Source organism: Schistocerca nitens, chromosome 1, assembly GCF_023898315.1.
Source record: "Schistocerca nitens isolate TAMUIC-IGC-003100 chromosome 1, iqSchNite1.1, whole genome shotgun sequence".
Lineage (NCBI taxonomy): Eukaryota > Metazoa > Arthropoda > Insecta > Orthoptera > Acrididae > Schistocerca > Schistocerca nitens.
In genome coordinates this window covers 878,622,474-878,647,031 of record NC_064614.1, presented here as the reverse complement: position 1 = coordinate 878,647,031, position 24,558 = coordinate 878,622,474, and the positions used below count along the sequence as shown (strand labels likewise).

The 24,558-nt window shown below is 38.9% G+C and overlaps 1 protein-coding gene across 1 annotated transcript in view; it reads right to left on the bottom strand.

The window, feature by feature from the left end:
* Positions 1 to 414: 414 nt before the first annotated feature.
* Positions 415 to 24,558, bottom strand: part of LOC126263717 (protein CNPPD1) — a 44,883-nt gene continuing 20,739 nt past the window's right edge. Inside the window, exons 4-6 of the mRNA XM_049960866.1 lie at positions 21,282 to 21,410; positions 4,117 to 4,284; positions 415 to 1,228 (exon numbers count right to left, since the gene is read on the bottom strand). Of these exons, the coding sequence (XP_049816823.1) occupies positions 635 to 1,228; positions 4,117 to 4,284; positions 21,282 to 21,410 (891 nt within the window). The 3' untranslated portion in view covers positions 415 to 634. The remainder of the gene's footprint in view (positions 1,229 to 4,116; positions 4,285 to 21,281; positions 21,411 to 24,558) is intronic.

Genomic DNA, 24,558 nt, shown 5'->3' with positions numbered 1-24,558 from the left:
CCCTCTTTCCTGATGAGGCAACAGTTTGTTGCGAAAGCTTGAATTTTGTGTGTATATTTGTGTTTGTTTGTGTGTCTATCGACCTGCCAGCGCTTTTGTTTGGTAAGTCTCATCATCTTTCTTTTAGATATATTTTTTCCACGTGGAATGTTTCCCTCTGTTATGTTCGTATATATATATATATATATATATATATATATATATATATATATATATATACAAAACCATTCCTCTCCACAAAGATATAAATTTCACCAAGAAAGTCAAATGTGCAAAGCTCAGTTAAAAACTCAGGTGCAATGCACAAATGCACAGTTCACTAATAAGACAAAAAGGCAACAGGGTTTGGCACAAGTCTTATTTTCATATATTTCACAAAACTAATGGCAAGAGAGAGGAAATAAAAACAAGAAATCTTTGACTAAAGTTATAGATGTTATTCACAATCTCAAAGAATTTCACAGTCAGGCTTAGTTGATTTTAAAAAGCATTTGATCAGCAAGTACACTTGCAGGTAGCACAAACTTATTTTATTCTTTGTACATAGAAAAGCAGTTACCAAAAATAGCTCTATCTCATATTTAACAACAATTATCTTCATTTGTAAAATTTAATGTTTTTTATTTTCCTTGTTCTACTGAAAAAGGCTGATTACTTCACCCGGTGACATTTCTGCCATATGATACGGCACTTTCAATGACCACGGTGCAATAAATGTTATCCAATGCAAAGAGGAATATGAATAATTTCCTGGTGCTGTTTTAAGGTCAAAGTAAGTGTGACCTCTTTGATTATTATTTTGTAGCCACGAGTGGTGCCAAAACCAGTCCACTAGGCTCTTCACTAGTTTCCAACTAATTTCATCATCAAAGTTATAGGAATTTATTACAGCAGGGCAACCAGTTCCATTTCCTTCCACAGTTTCTGTAGACTGTTCTGACAACTTCATTGCAATTTCACTGACAATATTATGATTGAAGTCAACTGACACAGCAGTGTTGTCTCTATCAGATGATCCGAGAGAGGCAAGAATGAAATTTGTAACCACGGCATCAGCATTCTCCTGCTCACTGTTAGCTGTAAAATTCTGAGGTATCTCAGCAGCTGATTGACTGACGTCTTGAGTATTCCGAGAGATGGCATTTCCTGGTATTTGGCTGACAATAAATGCAGATCCTAGTAGAGCCAAAACACTTACAGTGTAACTTGTTATGCAAACAGCAGACACCTAAAAAAATAACAAAAGTCTATTATTTATCATTTGAAACTTTTCAAGAGGAAAAAATAATCTTTTACTAACCAGAAGGTATGAAAATTACAACAAAAATATGGCCATTGAAAGCCTCAAGCAGAACACAAACAATGGGCGGACTAAGCTCAAGAGTATTTCAGGCACTGTGTGGTAACAGCCACATACACAAGATCGAAAATGTTGCCAAGCTTTGGGACAATACCCTTTTCTGAAAGCTAAAGTGACATTTTCCATTTTTTTTTATGTACTTGATACCTGAAGTACTTGGCGAGTAACTACATTAACACTTCCATTATAAAAACACGAAACTTAATATTTACTGACACTTGCTTATATAGCAAAATTTCATTTTAAAGTTTTAAATGTGAAGGACTTTGCATCAATTTCATGTGTTCAGTTTATTTTAACAAGTGGAAACATAACCTCACATTTTGGTCATGATGCTCTTATACTCTGCCTGATCCTTCCCCCTCTTTACCATACAGTGCCATGAACACACACACACACACACACACACACACACACACACACACACACACACAGTCAGTCTGAAAGTTCCTGGAGTGGTACTACCCCAAGCATGTAAGTGATTTCAGCAAAGTAAATACAGTGCCATCTTGAAATAACAATCATTGTAAATAAAAAAAATGTGCATTCGATCACTCACTCATGAAAATGCAGCATTAGGTAGTGGACAGATTTCAACATTGTTGCGCCACAAATCACAACAGAATGTCTCTAAATCAAGAGTTCAAGACTTCTCTAGAATGTTCTAAGGAAGAGAAAATATTGTGCAAGTTTGTCGCAGATATATTGATTGCCAAATGAAAATGACAATGCATGGTCATCTGGCACAAGTTTATTGAAATTCAAAATTCAGACAATTCTTTACTTGAAATAAATCGTCATGTGTTACAAGATTAGTTCTAACAATATGAAACTACCACAAAACGAGAAAGTACATAACGCGTCACTGGTGGTTCGCCAAGACCGAAGAAAATATGAATGTGATGCACAAGTTAAACAACATCGCAAAGAAATTTTCTGAGTTTTACATGGTGAATGTTCTGCACACCATACTGAACTGGCAGGAGAAAATGTAGAAAAACTTGACGCATTAAAACTATGATCTCCACTTTTGTCTCTGTTTTCTTAATCCAGTCTTTAAACTTTTTGGATTGATGGTGTATTTGACACACACTACATGCACAATCAGAATTCCTGTCATTTTTTAGTTGTAACCCAACTGCAATAAACAAAGGAACACACATCAAATTACATGAAAACATCAAGCACATTTTATTTGCAATTCAGGGGCATTTGGCACTTTGTGCCCAGGCTCGTTTGATGAACTTAAGCAAAGAGCATTAGTCAGTACCACTATGTCCCACCTTTTCTTTAGTTGCACTAAATAAAGGCACAGCCAACGACCTTGCCACAGTGGTAACCCTGGTTCCCATTAGATCACCGAAGTTGGGTACTGTCGGGCTGGGCTAGCACTTGGATGGGTGAACATGCGGTCTGCTGAGGGCTGTTGGCAAGTGGGTTGCACTCAGCCCTTGAGAGGCAAACTGAGGAGTTATTTGATTGAGAAGTAGCGGCTCCGGTCTCATAAACTGACATACAGCAGGGAGAGCAGTGCGCTGACCACATGCCCCTCCATATCTGCATCCAATGACGCTGCAGGTTGAGAATGACATGGCGGCCGGTCGGTACTGTTGGGCCCTCATGGCCTGTCCGAACGGAGTTTAGTTTAGTTTAAATAAAGGCACATGCATCTGTTAATACTTTCATGTCTTGATTTGAAGACCTTCCCCTCTGCCCTCCATCCTGAAGGTGTGGCAAAATAAAAACCAGTATATAGAGGGGCCAACTGCTCATAAAATCAGAATACTTGTTGAAAAAGAGTTACTTTTCTAATCCACATTTAAAACAATTACCCTGGCTAATGTGTTGCCAACACCTCAAAAAAATTAATAAACCAATAAAATAAAACTAAATCAAATGCATGTATCTGCTATTCTGGTAGAAGGCCTTAGGCAGTAGCTGTACTGTAGTGCCACATCCTGTCTTCTAAGGATGTTATTCCTGCATGATCTGCAGAAGATTCTCTGCAGAGTTTGCAAGAGACGGTGAGAGGTTATAGCAGGTCAAAAGCTTACAGTCAATCCACCATGCATGCTCAGATCATTGAGAAAGTAAATACTTTTGTATTAAGGGCAAAGATCCTTATCAATTTAGTTTCAAAATCTCAGGACACAGCTTTCATCACCACCCTATTCAAGAATGGAAGTTTCCTTCAGCGTGTTAGCACCCTGTTAGATCTAGACCTCACACATGCTGCCAATGTATTGTGTTCAACAGGATGGAAAAATATGCTTGGGCATCATCTATTGGTGGAAAGAGGGAGGATCACACTGGGCATAGGTACATCAATGCAGTGAAAGCAATTCAAGTGCACACACCTGCCATTACAGTCAAAACTGAAAGCTAGTAGCAATATCTATTCAGCCGACTGCACCCACATTTTCAAGCCAGGAGTAAAGCTAATAAGTAACTCCATATCAACTGTTGGAACGTGTCCTCTTCTTGGCACTATCCACCTCATTTATTCTGCAGCCAAATAAAAATAATCAGCCATTTTACATACAGATTAATGTACAGTAGTTTTTTAACCATCCTTCAATACTGAGACCTACTCAGAGAGCATCCAATATCAAGAAATCTTTAACATGATAGCTAGGGAGACTGGTATTGACAGTATTGTATGGTTCAAATCTATGAGATTTAACAACCATACTGTTCATATTGCTCAGTTGTTTACATCCCAATATTAATCGTTAATAGTTATGAATTGCACTTACTGTAAGAACTGCATTCACTAATGCTGTTATGTCTACAGATTCCAGAAGTCTCTCCATGTCTGTATAAGAAAACCAACCTCTCCGCTTGCCTTCTTGTAATGCAATCTGCTTCTCGAGACACCAGAGCCTCTTCCAAAAATTCTGTTCACTCACAAAGACTTCCCAATTCTGAAACAATGTAAATAAAAGACAAAGTGACAAAATATGTTTTCCATGCGCAAAGTGATGAATCATTGTCCAAGTTAATTACTTCTTGCAGGCATGTTTTATATACAAAGGTAGTTTTACAATAAGCTTCAAGTGTAAAATATACATGGACATTGGGATATTTTTCACATTTTCTGTTGAGTTTTAGTAACACCTTCTCGTAATATTTCTTATCATACACTTGTACAAACAAACAAACATTACAATCCCACCTTTCCTGAAAATTTGAACTAATATAAAGGTCTCAAGTACCCCAATGAGTTTGATAAGTGGCACTCCCATCATCATCTGGTGAAGTGCAGAAATTTCACCTGAGCAATCATATATACATGTTGCCATGAAGCAGTCTGCTCCCATCCAGTTCACATGCAGGTGGGATCAGAGGGAGAGCCCACACTAGTCCCATAAGGTCAGTCAGGCTTCACCTCATTTGTCACCTGACTACGATACGGATGGTCTCAGCATATTGCATCCAGTAACAGGTTCCCAGCAGAGATCCACAGATAGCCACGATCTCCATTTACAACAACACTATTAGCTCAAATTTTGTTGGGTCCTTCATTACACTGTCCCAAAATCACATTATTGGACACACAATGCTGAAAGTGCATCTACCCAAGAGACATTCAGACCTCATGAAGTGGGACCTGTGTGACCACATCAGAACTCTATTTTGGCCCTTCCTCCCCACCAGCCTGTGACACTAAGGGGTCAGACAAATCCATAGCATCACACATGTGAAGATAACCCAGATAACTCACAGCCAGAAGATGATGAAAGCAACACTCATCAAAATGTCATGCCATTTTGATGAACCACAAAACTTTATCTTAGTTATTGAATAGCACATTACACACCGCTGTATCTAAGGCATTGGTTTTCAAACAGCTCCCACTTCAAAGCTGAGAAAAGGCAGATGTCAATGAGCCAGAAGTCAATGGGCCTGAGGCTGGAACAGTACAGAGAATAATGCAGGGTTTCCCAACACAACTTCTCCAGAAAAATTGCTGTAATTATTGTGTGAAGTCTCACGAAGCTGCACAATGAAGCCAGTGTTTGTTTCATTCCTCAATGTAGGCTTTCAAACTGTCAGGTTTGTCACCGTATCAATGGGTGTTCACTACTTTAATCAACAAAACCACAAAACTGATTCTGCATCCTTTTTTAAAAAAAAGACACCTTGCCACCAGGTGTAACTGTCAACTACTACTTGAGCAGGGTTACTGGATACTTCCTTTCATTAAAAGATGTAATACAAAGACATGTCTACAACTCAGCTGGGCTATCAATTTTCCTTCATCAAGAATGTTCCTAATTATCTGTGTGGCTCTCAGTGCTGCACAGTATTATGGCTGAGGTATCTCCACCCAGCATCATCTTCCAGTCACAGACCAAGAATTGCATATAAATGTGCTCTAATAATATTTCATTTATAAGAAAAAATAAGCACAAATACTCTGCAATTTTAGATGAGTAATCTTGCACTTCATTCTATTCACCCAAACTCAGAAATTACAAGAGTAAATCAAATATAAAGAGGATTTTTGTTATTAGGCATCTGTGGTTGGTAGGACTGGGTCCACCCTTCTAGTATCTTTGCATGGGGTCAGGTGCGTGGGTGGGTGGGTGGTTTACAAGTGAGGAAAAGTGGCTGTTTCACACATGCAACCAATTTGCCAGTAGTTCTCACAAGTCAGAGCAACAGATGCACCCATCCACTGTACATAACTATAAAATTTCTTGCTCCTTAAAGAGTTCAAACAACAAATTTTTCAGAGATTGACTGTGCAGTTTGGGGACCAAAAACATTGTCAAGAACTTGGGTGTTGCCCACCATAGAGAATTAAGGAAGGACAAGAACAAATGGCAGTTTAGAAATACAATCTTCATACCCGGATGAGTATTATGGACAAAAATATTCCGGAGGTTCAAAACATTCAAGATGACTGACAGGTGCCTGTATCCAAAACTGCAGAACAGCTCGGAATAAGTTACAGGAGTTGTCAAGTGATGATCAAACAACAAAGTTCCACGAAGTGTGTGCCATATGACTCCTCACCTTCTGAGCACAAATCAGAAGTTTTGCATCTGGAGGTTTTCAGCAGCTCATCACAAGGTTTGTGAAAGCTGATGCATTTTTGATTCTATCACCACCTGCATCCCGGGACAGAAGATTTATGAAGACAGGAGGAGATGGCAAGCACTTTTACACCACACCCAGGAAACTGGAGTTGGAAAATGATGACGATAATCACCTGCAACAAAACATGTCCACCACTACACTCTCGAGTAGAAACAGCCAGTATGAAGTAGCGAAGGAAAGGGGATGACAGCCCCAGTGAAAACAAACTTAGCTTTCAGTTGGCAAGATTTTTTCAACTGTTTTCTTCAACTGTCAAGCAATTTAGCTCACATTTTTTGCACAAGCAGTGCACACACAATCAATGCTACTTACCACCATGAGCTGCTGAACTGTCACAAAAGACAAAACCAACTGATTCAAGAGGCCATTATGTCCACAACAATGCCACATCCCATACATACTCAACTCGGTCACAAAATTTTAAAATATGCAGTGGACTCAACTTTATCATCCTCTCTGTGATTTTCATTTGTTTGGGCCACCAAATAAGCTCTAGGAGGGCTAGAATTTGAAGATGATGAGGGTATCGGGGGATTTGCATGCAATTGGCTCCCGACGCAACCAGTTTCATTCAAAAATCCTGTGATAAAAAGCGTTTCTTCTCGCTGGTAAAAATAAATTTCGAAAGCAGGAAACTATGTCAAAAAATATATAGGAATACTGTTGCATACAATTCTGTATGTCAATGGGTGCAGCTTCCACCATCCAGCTCAGAAGAGAGCTATGCTGAATGCTCTTGTACACAGAATCAGAACTATGTTGGACAATGACCACCTCAACTCAAAGTTTAATCATCTAATGATTGTGTTCAATGGGAACAAGTATTCTATCCATGATATTAGGTGAACACTGTAGCGTAAACCAAGATGCAATCATTCAATGAAGCCACGAGGACCAAAACGAAGTGTGGTTTCCATTCTTAAATGCAAAAACTAATGAGATAGGTGAAGTCCTAAACAGCCAACAAATCAGACCGGTCTTCCAGCCATCCGAGAACATTAAAGAAACGTTGCAGCCTGTTGAAAATAATCTTGGCCCGAGAGTTTCAGGGATTTATAATTTTCCTTGCTAGTATGGCAAAAGTTATGTGGGACAGTCTATATGGACTGTTGCCAATGGCTGCGTTGACCATCAGTCACCTGAAGTACAGGAATTTGCAAACAAAAAAAAAAATCGTTGTTGGCTGAGTACCGCCTGTTAAAACAAATAAAAGATTTTGTTTTTTCAAACAAGGGTTGCTACACATATGTCACACTATTTGGACTGACCAGTGAAGCAGCTGAAACTAACTAACAACTTTAATAGAAACAACAGTTTTGCACTGAGAAACGAATGTAAGCATGCACTTGGTGAAGAAAGGACACAGGAGGAGGACTTCACATACAGCAAATTTTGTACTGTGGCCATCCACAGCTGTAGAAATGTACAAAGATGAATACAACCACTTCAGCTGTATGATAAATCTTTATATGTGATCCAACTACTTTCACGGCATTAGAGCCACATCATCTACTATACATATTTATTTTGTAATTTATTTCAAACAATAACCATAGAAATGTTGGAACAAATGAGGCAATACTGACCCTACGGCTTATCTTAGAAGCTAGATTAAGAAAAGGTAAACCTACGTTTCTAGCATTTGTAGACTTAGAGAAAGCTTTTGACAATGTTGATTGGAATACTCTCTTTCAAATTCTGAAGGTGGCAGGGGTAAAATACAGGGAGCGAAAGGCTATTTACAATTTGTACAGAAACCAGATGGCAGTTATACAGGGTGTTACAAAAAGGTACGGCCAAACTTTCAGGAAACATTCCTCACACACAAATAAAGAAAAGATGTTATGTGGACATGTGTCCGAAAACACTTAATTTCCATGTTAGAGCTCATTTTAGTTTCGTCCGCCTACGCTCAATGGAGCACGTTATCATGATTTCATACGGGATACTCTACCTGTGCTGCTAGAACATGTGCCTTTACAAGTACGACACAACATGTGGTTCATGCACGATGGAGCTCCTGCACATTTCAGTCGAAGTGCTCGTACGCTTCTCAACAACAGATTCGGTAACCGATGGATTGGTAGAGGCGGACCAATTCCATGGCCTCCACGCTCTCCTGACCTCAACCCTCTTGACTCTCATTTATGTGGACATTTGAAAGCTCTTGTCTACGCAACCCCGGTACCAAATGTAGAGACTCTTCGTGCTCGTATTGTGGACGGCTGTGATCCAATACGCCATTCTCCAGGACTGTATCGGCGCATCAGGGATTCCATGAGACGGAGGGTGGATGCATGTATCCTCGCTAAAGGAGGATATTTTGAACATTTCCTGTAACAAAGTGTTCGAAGTCACGCTGGTACGTTCTGTTGCTGTGTGCTTCAATTCCATGATTAATGTGATTTGAAGAGAAGTAATAAAATGAGCTCTAACATGGAAAGTAAGCATTTCCGGACACATGTGCACATAACATACTTTCTTTCTTTGTGTGTGAAGAATGTTTCCTGAAAGTTTGGTCGTACCTTTTTGTAACACCCTGTAAAGAGTCGCGGGGCATGAAAGGGAAGCAGTGGTTGGGAAGGGAGTGAGACAGGGTTTTAGCCTCTCCCCGATGTCATTCAATCTGTATATTGAGCAAGCAGAAAAGGAAACAAAAGAAAAATTCAGAGTAGGTATTAAAATCCATGGAGAAAAAATAACAACTTTAAAGTTCGCCGATGACATTGTAATGCTGTCAGAGACAGCAAAGGACTTGGAAGAGCAGTTGAACGGAATGGACAGTGTCTTGAAAGGAGGATATAATATGAACATCAACAAAAGCAAAACGAGGATAATGGAATGTAGTCGAGTTAACTTGGGTGATGCTGAGGGAATTAGATTAGGAAATGAGACACTTAAAGTAGTAAAGGAGTTTTGCTATTTGGGGAGCAAAATAACTGATGATGGTCGAAGTAGAGAGGATATAAAATGTAGACCTGCAATGGCAAGGAAAGCGTTTCTGAAAAAGAGAAATTTGTTAACGTCGAGTATAGCTTTAAGTGTCAGGAAGTCATTTCTGAAAGTATTTGTATGGAGTGTAGCCATGTATTGAAGTGAAACGTGGACGATAAATAGTTTAGACAAGAAGAGAGTAGAAGATTTCGAAATGTGTGGTACAGAAGAATGCTAAAGATTAGATGGGTAGATCACATAACTAACGAGGAGGTATTGAATAGAATTGGAGAGAAGAGAAATTTGTGGCACAACTTGATTAGAAGAAGGGATCAGTTGGTAGGACATGTTCTGAGGCATCAAGGGATCACCAATTTAGTATTGGAGAGCACCAAGGAGGGTAAAAATCGTAGAGGGAGACCAAGAGATGAATACACTTAAGCAGATTCAGAAGGATGTAGGCTGCAGTAGGTACTGGGAGATGAAGCAGCTTGCACAGGATAGAGTAGCATGGAGAGCTGCATCAAACCAGTCTCAGGACTGAAGACAACAACAACAACAACAACAACAACAACAACAACCAGTAAATGAGCCAATATTCTTGCTCTAACTGTGATAATGTTCAATCATCGAGAGGATGTTCGTCCAATTTAAAATAGGGCTGAATGTAGTGATCTGAGTTCATCTAGGTGGTCATTGCGGACCTCATGTTGTCACGATATTACACCTCTGATTTCCTATAACAGTATGATGTTCCCTACATTCTGCATATTTTCATTTTGAGTACAGACCTTTTGACGGTTGAGCATTTTTATCACAAATGTGACACAGAATGTTAGTCACCTATTGGTTACCATTTAAAATAATTTATGAAATAAATATGTATCCCCAAAGACGTGGTTCTAATGCTGCTTAACTAGTTGGATCAAAAATTGAACATAGAGCTAAAGCAGTCTTTTTCATAAAGGTACACTCCACATGATACAAATCATGGTGCTGCAAGCAATGCTGGAAAGAGAGAGCAAACATAATCTATGGATGTAGAGGGGCCACCTCAGTACGCACCATTTCTCTGGTATCATGACATAATCCAGCCAATCAGATGCCATTCAGTGGGTATAAAAGTGAGAGCCTCGTCAATTTCACAATGGTCAGAATTTGCCCCTGACAACTATGCTGATGGAGGCAATAATCAAAAGCTTGGAATTTTATCCAAATTTGACATGGTAAGTGAACAGAACTTTCGTACAAGGACTCCACAGTAAAAGAGATTGTAGGCAAACTATGTACAAAAATAAATTATTCTTGCCTTTCATGTTTTAATTTTTTTCTTAATAAACTCCTGTTTATATTTCATTGACCTTCGTATTTAATGTACGAAGACGGAACTGGTATCAGTGTCTTCTGGAAGAGCTCCACTCTGTTTTCATTTTACAAGGGAATAGTCTAATCCAACATGCTGATAAAAGTTTTCATGTAGGAAGCATGCACCAAAACAACTGCAGTGTCAAGATATTAGCTGCTAAGGCGGACTGCAATTATTTGTAAAAAATGATAAAAGTTACTCATATCTACTGGACAAAGAGCCACATAACAATGGTTTGTATAGCCCTTCCTGCCGAACACAGGAATCGGCGACCAAGTAGACACAGCCGTGACGAGAATGTAGCTCTAAATCCAAAAGTATTCACACGAGAAGTGTGAGCAATTAAGCCACACCAAAAATGCCTCAAATCATTAATTGTTTGAATAACTTGTGCTTCATATTGAGAGCTAAATTGTTGCTGATGTAATTGTTACACATGACAATAGAAGAGGAAAGAAAATCAAGGCAATGTATAATGGTAAGTTAGAGATGACTTACATTAATTGGGATTTTAATCAGTAGACATAAAATGTTTTATAACAATTCCCACAGCCCATTTCTTATGATAATTTTTAAATGATTTATATTTTACTGAAAACAAATACATTCCTTGTTTATTCCTTGTATTTGTTACAAAAATGTGAAGTGCCTCTTGAATGACAAAACCAAATATTTTCCTTACACCAGGCACACCTGATAAAAGAAAAATTAATGCATTTAGGGACTTCATAGTAATTACTACTTTTATTCAAACAAAATTGGGATGGAGTAGGAAATGGCTGTGGCCATTGTTCTGCATATTTTGCTACATACCAGGCACACTTGATCAAATTCATGAAAATTGGTGTTGCAAACTGACAATGCACAAATGTCCTACGTTTAGCAGTACAAATCTGCTGACAAACCTGAAATGACAAAGAACTACAGCAAATTATATTGCCCAACAATTTCCTGCAAAACTCTTGCTCTGAGGTTTCTGAGGAAAAATACAAAACTGTACAAACTGATACTTACCACTGACATTATTGTAATGCATGTGTTCATCAACTGTCTGTCTGGCCATACATGCAGTACTTTAGGGAGTGGCAAGGAGTTTTTTATTCTTGTCAGCTACTAATTTCTCTATAGTATTATCTATCAATGTTATCATATCCACACCTTTTCTTGAGGTAAATCTCTTAATTTTCTGACTTCCTTTTTCATATCATTTCCTGAATCTATTTAATCAGGTAAAACAAAGCCTAGAAATCAGTAATGTTCACCTCACTTGCAATTCAGAGTGCTCGAGTCACCTAGATCTCCCTTTGTAAAGGTGCACTGTCTCTCAGAAGCTGTACTAAATTGAAAGATTTTCTTTTACATGTGTGTGAGTTGCATTTTGGCACATGTTCCATACTTCATGTAAATCTTTTTTCTATTCATACAATTTATGCTCAGACTTTATGAAACGAATCTGGCTTTGCACACTGGCTTTTGTGTATGAGTTTTGTCCCGCTTTTATTTAAAATTTGTAGCCTATTCTTTCTCATTGAAAGCTATTATTGTACACATTTTTTTGGGGGCTTGGAAGGTCCTTCATTTTTGTTTTGGACTTCAATTAGCGCAACAATCACCTTTCAGACCACAATTCACATAATCACCTAAGTTATTTCCCGTTGCCACAGTTTCTAATGAAATGGTGGCATCATTCAAATAAATGTCAAGAAATTAACTAATAAATTACACGTATGAAACGCACACGATTTTGACTGCGTAACACATCCAACAAACGCTAAAAAACACCAAAAATACCTTCTCAAAAGGCCAGATAAAAACAAACGACACAAAAAATCAAAAGGCAGCCACTCTAAAAACCTCAACAAAGATGCACAAAGGACATACCCCTTTAAGACTGGTCGCCACCTAAAACACACACACACACACACACACACACACACACACACACACACACACACACACAGAGAGAGAGAGAGAGAGAGAGAGAGAGAGAGAGAGAGAGAGAGAGAGAGAGGTACTTAACTGTGTGTGTGTGTGTGTGGGCACGCGCGCGCGCGCAGTGTTCTCAGAATGCAAAACTTGAGTAACAAATATATACACAAAACATTTTCAACACAAAAATCATGGTTTCTAAAACTAAAGGGATGTGTTAACTCGTTGATGTAATTCACATTTACACCATTTGTTTTGCGGATGACAAGCTATCAGTGCAGGACACCATACAGATGGTCCTGAAAAACATGTAATATGAAATCACAAGGTACGAAGAAAACTGAACAAAAACTCTTTAGGCCTCACTTTGTTATATCAGTTACAACCTAAAATATGTTCATTTTTTACAGTTTTCAATAAAATCCACTGATGACGGCACAGAGGTGCTGAAACATATTTGGGTAACGAGAAAAATAGCATTTTGCATAAACGGTGGAACCTATATCCAATAAATCATGTTTCATTTTTGGACAACCGAAAACATTTATTGGTTGACAGTACTGTGAAACTATGGAACCTGTACAAAGGCAGATGCTATTCGCAAGCATGTACAAACATATCTTAAAGGCAACCACTAATTATTACGGGTATTAAATGAGTTGTAGATTCGAGCGAATAATCACTGAACAACTGTGTCAGAGGAACTATCAATGGAAACTGAAATTACAATAGCGCTATGCCAGGTTATCTGTTTACCTATGAAAACCGTCAACCCAGAATACGTGACTGCCATGTTGAGCATGCGTTGCCTCTTCAGTGACGGCTGTGATACACATTTCTCCAGCCGCCTGGCAACCTATGAATTTTTTCAACTTTTTTTTAAATATTTGTAGTGTGTCTTAGCAGGTAAAATCCTGACATAGTATTTCTCTCGATGTATTCTCGTACAAAAAATTTCAGGGCAGGTTTCAGCATGTCAGATTGACCACTTCCCTTATAAAATTTGGAGCAACAAATTTTTTTAGACAATACAGGTAATGTGAGAGGAACAAATTTCCTTAAGACATTACTGAATTTCTGACATGTGGGAAACTTTACTGTTATTGAATTTAAGTGAACACATTGTGTGAACACAATTTGTTTCAAATATTAACTATCAGTGATCTCTTATAAGAGATACTTTTGAATTTAATGTGACAGCATGCTCAACTTCCATGTCAAACACTCAGCAACCCCCACTTAATATCACTACAAGAAAAACAGTGGTAGGCTTAAAATTAACAAATTACTGTATTTTCTGATCAATCGCCTGGTAATCAAGGTGAGGAAAACGGTTATTGATTTGGGAGAATGAAAATTAGTGATCAAAATACACTACTGCAGTTATGCTGGGGCTATATTGCAAACAGTAAGAGAAAGTTATTTAATGTGATAAAAACAGAGTTCCTTAGATGAACTTAATTTGGACTCTGATGCTAGTAATAGCACTCTTATTAACTTTAAAAACTTAAATACATAGCATGACCAAAAAAGTGAAGGACCCTGCAGACATAGCTGGATTTCAATATAACTGCATACATGGACACATCACCAGCAGGTATGTAAATTATTGTAGTTGCAACTCTGACACAGGTAGAACAGCCACCTTAGTGTTGTTAGTGTTTAGTATGACTTCAGGTCACAAACAATGTTGCCAGGGAACTCCTGACAGCACAACGGTGCAAATGTCACATACGTATCTGGGCGCATACTGTCAAGTTCTTTGTAAATTTGATTCACTCACTGAAATAAAATCACACAGTATCAAAGCATGAAATTTGATTTAGTTTCCTCTGCACCTGTTTGGTGCTTCAGTTTTGTTGTTAGGCAATGCATAATTTTGCTACCCAAGTACTGAAATCACATACACCAAACATTTAGTTGAATACAGCTGCGCATCTTTTTAGTGATGATAATGAAGTAACCACTGACATTAGTCTCATCACTATCACAGAACCTTGAGTGACACTGTCATTATTTAATGTGACAATTTTTTATAAGTTTTTTTAATAGCTTCATTCTACCTTGCTGTTTCCACGATACGGTTTGATGCAGAAGCGACTTTCCTAACAGCTACCTTGTCAAGTGTCTCGACTTAGGCAGTCTTTTTTATTATTCCTGGCAACATTGTTTGTTTTTTATTATTCCTGGCAATGTAATCTTTAATTTAATTTGAATCCATATCAGTTCTATTGGGTTGTGACAAAGTAGCAGACAGGACCACTGCATGCAGCAAAGACAAAGAGCAGAGAACAGCAAGGCCTCTGCAGGTCAGTGCACAGGCACAACACAGCTGCAGAGCCTCCACAGTTAAGAGCACAGAACTCTTACGGTGAAAGGAAATGGCAATTGTACAATTGTCATGGAGTTGTTGATGGTAAAAATGTAACACTGATAAAACCTCTGTGACCTGTTCCTCCTATGTCAATTATGAACAGCTCTGGTCTGCAGTCTTAAAGACTACGTTACGCATTTACTTCTACAGACATGGATTCAAAGGGCTAATTTAGTGTCACAAACATTTATTCGAATTCAGTATTAAGAAAAACACTAACTGATGGGACTCTACTTATCCCACATGGTAAACCACTTCCTCGAGAACATAATGGAAACTTCTCACCTTTTCATAGAAGATGAGTTGTTTCCATTATTGTAAAACTTATGCGACTGATGTACATACAAAGTTGCTGATAAGAAAAATAAAGTTCTTCGCTACAGGCTTTCTCGTGTTCGTGAAATAGTGGAATGTGCTTTTGGTACACTGAGTTCAGGCATGTGTTCAAGAGATCCTCAGTGTAAGCTGGGCACTGAATATGGAATGGCTATGGCTACATGCTTGCTGCTTTATTATTTGATAAATCAAAACATTGCATCAATGGGACGTATACGCACACAAGGGGAAAAAATCCCCTATTTCCCAGTTGAAAATACAGTATAACCCCACTTTTACATTCCTAGAATTAACATTTTCCCACCGTTTATGACATTTTTTATCAGTCCCATCCTATTTCCTATGCCCAAAATGTTAATCTGCAGCTGATTTTGTGTCAACATGTTTATAATTTTCCCGTGATTTACGCATTACGAAAAAATGTTTGTGGAAAAAATACAATGCTGGCATAATGTTGGCCATCCAGTAGTGTTTACAAATATTAAGTGGTTAAGTTTATTGACACCAGGGAAGTCATTCAGCAGATTTGAATGGATAAACGAGTAAAAGTTGTAAAAATTCGTGTCGTACCTCCTGCTGCTGCCAAGCTCTATGTGGCGCAGTGGCTGATGTGAGTAACTAGGTTCGTCCGAATGAAGATATCATGCCAATAACAACTACTTCCAAACTGTCTCTACTGTGCAAATGCAGTTTCGAGACTGTTGTGATCATCATGACACCTTTGTCGAACCATATTTAGCATGTTTCGGCATATGCCCACATGGAGCGCTAGTTGACACCGTCATTCACTTTGTGTTGCTCAAATGTTTTTAGTGTAGTAAACACAGCACCGATTATGTATTGTATTCATGCCGAGTAAAATGCGTTTTGAGAATTTATTCTTGTTGTCAAGTGCAGTATTTACGTATGTATTATTTGTGATGTTACACAAACAAACAATGTGAGTGATAGTTTGCATGTGTGTCTGGCTTTTTACATAACTGATGTGAGACACTACCCGATAACCTCAAAAAGACGAGTACAGTGCAAGAGACGCAGAATAACACATATTCAAATGCCATACAAAATACTTATTTACATTTTTGCACTTGACAATGATAAAAAAAATTTTGAAACACGTCTTGCTAAGCATGAAAAAGTATGTAACTAGGCAGTATTTCATTATTTAATTAATGTATGACAGCTGCAAGCTTTCCAAAAACATCAATTATGACATTTGAAATAAAGTCAAACGTTTCCACTTCCCAGACAGTTATCAGTTCCAGTTAAATCAGCAGTTTTTATTAGATAATAAACCTTTATTAGATAATAAAAAAAGTCCCGGACAAGTGTTTTGATGCTTGTTATGTACATACGTCATACATAAAGTGCAAGGGGATATCCTACACATAAATTTTACAGCTTAAAACATTACTTCCCACATTTTATATTTTCCCATGTTTTAGACCATTTTTTGAAGTCCCTTGATGTTCTTTCCCTTGGAGCCGTGAAACTTATCAATCCCTTGAATCATAAATGTTTTATACACTGGTGTAGAACTTCGGCACTTCAGGAAATGAAACACAGCAAAAAGCAATGCATTTTGGAAAGATCTTTTACACTCTGCGACACGTGCACTGCATAATTTCATTTCACAAAAGTATAAATATGGATTCCACAAACTACAGCACATTAGCATCCAAAGCACTGAAATCAAGATTGTGCTGCACACTATTTTATCTAAAAGTAGTGTAAATGTTAGTGTACATGTAGAAAGATGTGTAACATTCAATGTCGGATAAGAAATGATGTTAAAAGTTAGTTTCTTGCATTTTTGAGAGAACTATTATTTTTATTGTTTTACACAGACTGAAATGACATGTTGTCCAATGTCTTAGTATATCAAGAAGTAGTTGTGTTATATCAGTAGTAAAGTTAGTGCACTGAAGTCAAAAAAGTATTATGAGTGCCACTTTTTAAATTTTTGCAAAATGAAGAAAAATATATTTCTGGTACAAAATATTCTCCTTTAAAGCAGTTTCATATTGTGTAAACCCATTCTGGAAACACCTTATCCACTCTGGTATGGTTTCGAAGAATTCAGCGGCTTCTAAAGATCAAATCTGAACACCTTAGATGTAAATTATTCTGCACTGAACCAGCTGTAATGGATTGTGTACTGAATCAGCTGCAATGGATCACACCCTTATTACCCAAAATCACCCCAGACTGGTAACACTTAACCACTGACTCTGCCATTGCTTTGAGTATATATTATCATGCCCAGGCAAGAGAAAAACCCGACCCACAATCCTTCCTAGCCCTCCCAACATGGTTTCTGCCTCACTTTCAATTTACAAACTATCCTGGTCCATCTTTAAGCCACACTTCCTCCTAAACCACTGCCACATGGATCATACCCTTGTGGGAGATCTAGGCACAAGACCTGCTCTACGCACCCAACCAACACACCCAACTCCAGTCCCGTCACACATACCCTATCCTAGGCAGGGCCACCGATGAAATCCGTCACATCAGACTCCAGCTCTATTGTAACTTCTGCACAGCATTTTATATGGACACAACCACCAACTAACTGTCCATCGAAATTAATGGCTGTTGTCAAACTGTGGTGAAGGGTGGAGTGGGCCATCCAGTGGTGGAACACACTGCTGAGCACAGAAGCTCGACTTGAATGGCTGCTGTACATGTGGCATGATCTGGATTCTCTCCTCTCCCCCCCCCCCCACCCCACCCCTCCCAACCCCTACACCACGTTCTCTGAATTACACAGATGGGAATTGTCCTTGCAACATACCTTTAATCTCACAATCCTCCTCACTTCATTCTTCACTATCCCCTCCTCCATATCCAAATTTCAATCTACATTCACACCCTCCTCTCTACAGACTTCCTGTTCCTCTGTTCTATCTCCCCTCCCAGATCACTCCTCCAAATCACTGTACTGTCACCAACTTATCCTGCCTGCACCAACGTGAGTTCAGAGGTGCCAAATTACTATTCTGATCACTTGCTGCCACTCCCTTTTAACCTTCAGTTACCACTCCCTCAAACTCTCCCTCCCCCTGATCACATCTCTTTACCCATCACTCACTCGGCCCAATACAACCCGTCATCCCGGATGTGCTACAATGGTGGGGCTTTGTAGTTGCCCAGAACAACATAATAATTTATTATGTCAAGATCGGGTCACAACTTCAGTACTCATATTACCTGTTTCCATAATTTATTGCCATTCTCATAGGTGTTTAATCCACAAACAGCTTTGACATTATGTATAAAAATTTAAAAAGATTAACAACATTTTCATATTGAATTTGTGCCTATTGACTACTCAACGCCACAACTGTACAAGTTGTTACCTTTACTCATATTATCCGTTTTTCACAAGGAACTTCCATTACCAAATTCACGCCAGTCCCTCACCAAATACATAATTGCAGTCTATGTTCCTTGGTTACACTGCTCCTCTCCTGTGCCTTTGGGGAAATTTCATTACTTTTCTAAGCTTTCCAACAGCACTCCTCTGATATTAGAAGTGCTCATCTGCTGCTCCAACTGCTGTGTCAAGATAGTACCCTAAACATCAGTTATGTCACTACAGAACTGCCACAAAGCCTTTCACCTACTTGAATGTTAAGAATCTGTTAAGCAAGGAGCAGATTACATGCCCAAGGTGAACATTCTACTGCCTAAGACAATTCTTATTTATTGTTCCATCTCAGTTGCTCATTTTTAATTTGACTGCATACTTCGGTCACTCAAGATCGTCTTTAGATTTAAAACTAAGTGGAACTAAATATGCACCACTTAATATTTTACAACAAGTAGAAACAGTAATAGCGGTATCTAAATGTAGGATTTACCTAGGTAGTTGCAGCTGCAACCAATCTTGTTTACTCAGAATCACTCATTAAAGTACTTTGTTTTGCATCTGCAGTCAATGTTTTAAATAGGTATAAGTTGGAGGTAGGACAGGGGAAGGCAAAACTGAGTGACGCTGATTGGAGGATGTGAAAGGAAGCAGGGAGGGAGTGGTGGGGATGTCATGAGTTTAACAAGAGCCTGACAATAAGCTCCAATCCCCTCCCCCCCCCCCCCCCCCCACACACACACACCTTTGCCTGCTACCAATCTCCCCTCTCCTTTTTATAATTTTACTATTTTATGCCATTCACATTTCACATACCCATTTTTCTCCACTTTCAGTATTTTAACGAGAATTTTTATTTAATTGTACATTCTATAATTTCAGTATAACCTCTATTGTTATTCCCCTTCCCCCTATCACCAACATACACCTAATTAAAATACTGACTAGTTGCAAAACAGAGTATGTGATATGTGGTACTGAGTAGACAAGGTGGGTTGCTGACAACTATTTAGGTAAATTCTGCATTTATGTACAGCTATTGCCTTTTCATCTACTTAAAATATTAGATGGTACATATTTAGTTTTACTTTGCTTTAGATCTGAACATGATCCTGAGTGATCGAAACCCGTAATCCAATTGTAAATTTGCCTGCGAGACAGAATAATAAGTGAGAATTATTTTAAATATCAAAACAACAGCTGAATCTCTCAAAAGGAATGCGTCAGCTATAATGCTATTATCTGTTGCTGTCAGAGAATCTTACAAAAAGTAAGCCAGACAAAGTGTTTATGTTGTTAAATTACGAAATTTACACAAAGGAGAGTCATGCAAACAGAATGAAGTCAGGTGCATGACTTCAACCATCTGTTACAGCATATCGAATGCACCACTGGAAGAAACTCAGCGCAATTTTAGGCTGAAGTAAAGAACTTTTTTGTTGGGAAAGTTCTAAAGTACTCTTTCACGGCACTGAAGAATATCTAAATTCAAAATCAACGTTTTAATTTTACAAGTTTTAAGTCAATAATCAGTAGTAATAATTAACACTGACACTATAATATAACTATTTTATTGTGGTGAATACAAATATAAGTACATCTGAGTTCTTTCCATATTCCACGTGGCCCCTCTGCATGATCCACAAAAATTACTAATGTATGTATTGATGTAATGACACTCACTGGGAACTATTTGCACACTGTACATAAACTTGTGCTCTTGTGTGGCACATTGCAATATAAAAACTAACCCATGATAAACTCAGCTCCTAACAGAAAGTAAATTCCCAGGTGTAAAGTGTTACCCAAAATTCTGTATTACTTGTTGTATGTATTCCAATCTCTTCCTCACAACACAATTTTTGCCCTATACAACCCTCTTTAGTAAAATAGGAGTTATTCCCTCATGTCACCACAGGTGACCGATTAACCAGTTCTCCCTTTCAGTGTTCTCCATGTATATTTCCTTACCAGTTCTGTGGAGAACCATGGTTCCTATCAGTTCACTTTATTTCTGCATCCTTCTGTAACACCACATCTCAAATACACTGATTCTGTTTACAGAACACAATCTGCAATAATTTTTTTTTCACACACACACACACACACACACACACACACACACACACACACACACACACACACACAGAGAGAGAGAGAGAGAGAGAGAGAGAGAGAGAGACAAATGGTTCAAATGGCTCTGAGCACTATGGGACTTAACATCTCAGGTCATCAGTCCCCTAGAACTTAGAACTACTTAAACCTAACTAATCTAAGGACATCAAACACATCCATGCCCGAGGCAGGATTCGAACCTGCGACCGTAGCGGTCGCACGGTTCCAGACTGAAGCGCCTAGAACCGCTCGGCCACCAGCACAGACAGACACAGAGAGAGAGAGAGAGAGAGAGAGAGAGAGACAGACAGACAGACAGACAGAGAGAGAGAGAGAGAGAGAGACAGAAAAATTTCAGTTAGAAATCAAATATCAACACAAAACTTACAATAGCCTGCAGGAAGTCTCTTTCGAAACGATTCATTTCTTTCACGTCAATTCCTGCTGATGCTGCCCACTCATCATTGAAAACTTCATCTTCCTCACCATCATCATACAGAAATTTGCTGGCCACCATCTGAAAATACACACTTTATGGCTTAATTTGCACAAAGAGAAGCAAGAAAACTAACAGTAAATGCAGCTACAGCAATGGAGTAATTAAACAGAACATGAAAGATTAAATTATGAAAAGATGAACCTTTCATCACAATACTCAATTTGTCCCCTGATCATTTCAATAAATGCCTCTTAAGGGGTTCTCCATCCCATTATTACTGCTAAATGCTAATTGATTCCAATTATTTCTACACAGTGCCCTCTGAAATACAGGACAGCAAACTACAAAGTAACAAACATTATGACACATGATCTTTAGTTATGTCCTCACACATTCTTTGCTTCTAACAATAGTGTTCAACAAAGTAAGCATATATAGACAACCTAATTGGAAACAGACAGCTCAACCCAAGCTCTTTCAGTATTCTAAGGCATACTACTACAGAGTATCTTAATATATTTCAGAACAATCAACATACAATAAATGCTATGTTTTCAGGATTCTAACCCCAGTGACAATTACATAGGACATCTGTAATGAGTAACATATCATAAAGTAAGAATCCACTTCAGGATGGAGCTCTAATGCTCAGACTGGCCATGCAGTTAAAGAAGTTTTCATTCCACCTGACGCGGACTCTTGTTTTACAACGATGACAATTCTATACTGCTTACTGCGTGGACTACAATGGGGTAATGTAATACTGTTCACATGGTGCTGTTCTTTAATTTCATTGCCAGTAATCAATAAACCCTTTGATGTATATTTGTTTTCCTGTGCTTCTGTCATTATTCTATGAAACATAGATCTCTTTGGTGTTTTCCAGCTCTAGCAGACGAGATGACTGAATAAAATGAGTGCTTAGATCTCAAAACTTGATCAAATTAAAACCTCCATCTTTATTTGTAAGCTTTTCTGTCATTCTCATTTCAAGACATTAATTGTTTTATCCCAGAAAACTGGAATCATGATACCAGTCTTGTTACATTACATTCCATGATTGTATTCCAGACTGCATTCAGAAAAAGTTGCTAGGTTTGGCCATTTCAGCCTGATGTGTCAGTCCTGTTACACCTCAAAAGCCAGAAACTGTGGTTTCATGCGTGCTTGCGTGCTTTCCAATGACAGACTTGTTGGCCAAAAGCTTACTTTCTGATAGTCTCTGTGTTGTGTCTATCTTCGACTCAGTGTCTCCGCTATATGGTGCATAGCAATTATCCTTTTGTGACACTTCAAGCTTTCCCAGCGGATGTGTTGTAAATAGTCTTCACGGGTTTGCTGCTGGATCCCGTTGTGCAAATTCCACAATATTTCCTCGGAGCAACTGTCCCGACATCTTCAGGTGGTTCAACCTGGCTTGTGGCTACGTACGACTGACGGTATCCGCACACCAACACCCTGTTTTTAGAACACATGCGCGAAGAATTCTCAGTTGCAGAAATCTCACATGCACAGTGATTTGCCATATTCAAACTCCCTCTGCCGAAAATCGCAGAGCGACTCTCCCACATGTGCGCTGTACGTTGTGTTTGTCAACAGTGAGGCCAGACATTACTCACCAACGGCTGTACTAGGCCAGTGTTATGATGGGCCTGTTATCGAAGAGTCTTGATTTTCGTGTCGTGATGTAATAGCAGCCAATGCAGGGTTCCAGGCTGTGCTCAGTTGAAATCCCGTATCCTTGTTGATGAGATTATTGGCTGTACGGATATGTATTGCTTCCTTAATGACGCAGTCCGTGCAAGATGATGCCAGTGATAAAACTTCCGTCTCTTCATAAATCATATGATGTCCTGTATTCAGGCAGTATTCCATAATTGCCGACTTTTCCGGTTGTCGAAGGCATGTACGACACTGCTGTTCATTGCAGCATTCTTGTACTGTGCGGCATGTCAGGCCTATATACGCTGCCCCACACTGACAAGGAATCTTTTACACAACACATTTCCTCATTCCAAGGTCATCCTTAACCGAACACAACAGGTTTCTCAGGTTTGCAGATGGCTGAAAAACACACTTAATTCCGTATCTTCCCAGGACTCTTCCGATTCTTGATAACATGGCACCAAAATACGGCAAAAAGGCCAAAGTGGTGGGTGTCTTCGTATCTTCATTCTGCTCCATAGATTGAACTCACCTGGGCCTGAATGCATTACATATCTGTCTCTCAGAATAACTGTTTTGTCAGAACACTGTCTTCAAATGTTGTACTTCACTCGACAGGCTCTCAGGATCAGATACCACCTGTGCTCTATGAACTAACATACATAATGCACTACCGCATTGTGCAGGATGATGGTACTTTACCTTTCCTTGATGTCTTGGTACGAAGGAAAGCAGATGAAACCTTGGGACACAGCATCTACTGCAAGCCAACGCATACAGATCTATATCTGCAGGCCACAAGCTGGCATTGCAGAACACTGCCTGAACACAGGACATCGTATGATTTATGAAAAGATGGAAGTTTTATCCCCGGCATCATATTTTTGGGACTGCGTCATTAAGGAAGCCATACATATCCACACAGTCGATAATCTAATCAACAAGGATACGGGATTTCAACTGAGCACAGCCTGGAACCCTGCATTGGCTGCTATTAAATCACGACATGAAAATCAAGATTCTTTGATAACAGGCCCATCATAACACTGGCCTAGTACGGCCGTTTGTGAGTAATGTCTGGCTGCACTGTTGACAAATGCAGCGTACAGCGCACGCACGGGAGAGCCGCTCTGCGATTTTCAGCAGAGGGAGTTTGAATACGGCAAATCACTGCGCAAGCGCGATTTCCGTGGCTACGCATTCTTTGCATGCGTGTTTTAAAAATGGGGCGTCGATGTGCAGATACCATCAGTCGTACCTACGTGATCCGGTGGCAAGCCCATGAAGACTATTTACAATTACCCTTTTCATAATTCTGTTGTGAACTCTAACCAATCCAATAAAAAAATTTCCTGATGAAATCTGAAAAGGGGGGCAAAATAATTTTCCTTTCTTTACTAAGAGACAAATGGATGGATCAATTGGCCAAGACATTTACTAGAAATTCCACATACCAACCCCTTCCTTAATGTCTCGAATCACCATTGCTGTCGTGAAGAAACACTGAGATGAGGACTCTGGTTAATAGTGTTTGCATGGTACAGATAGGGAGCACCAAGCC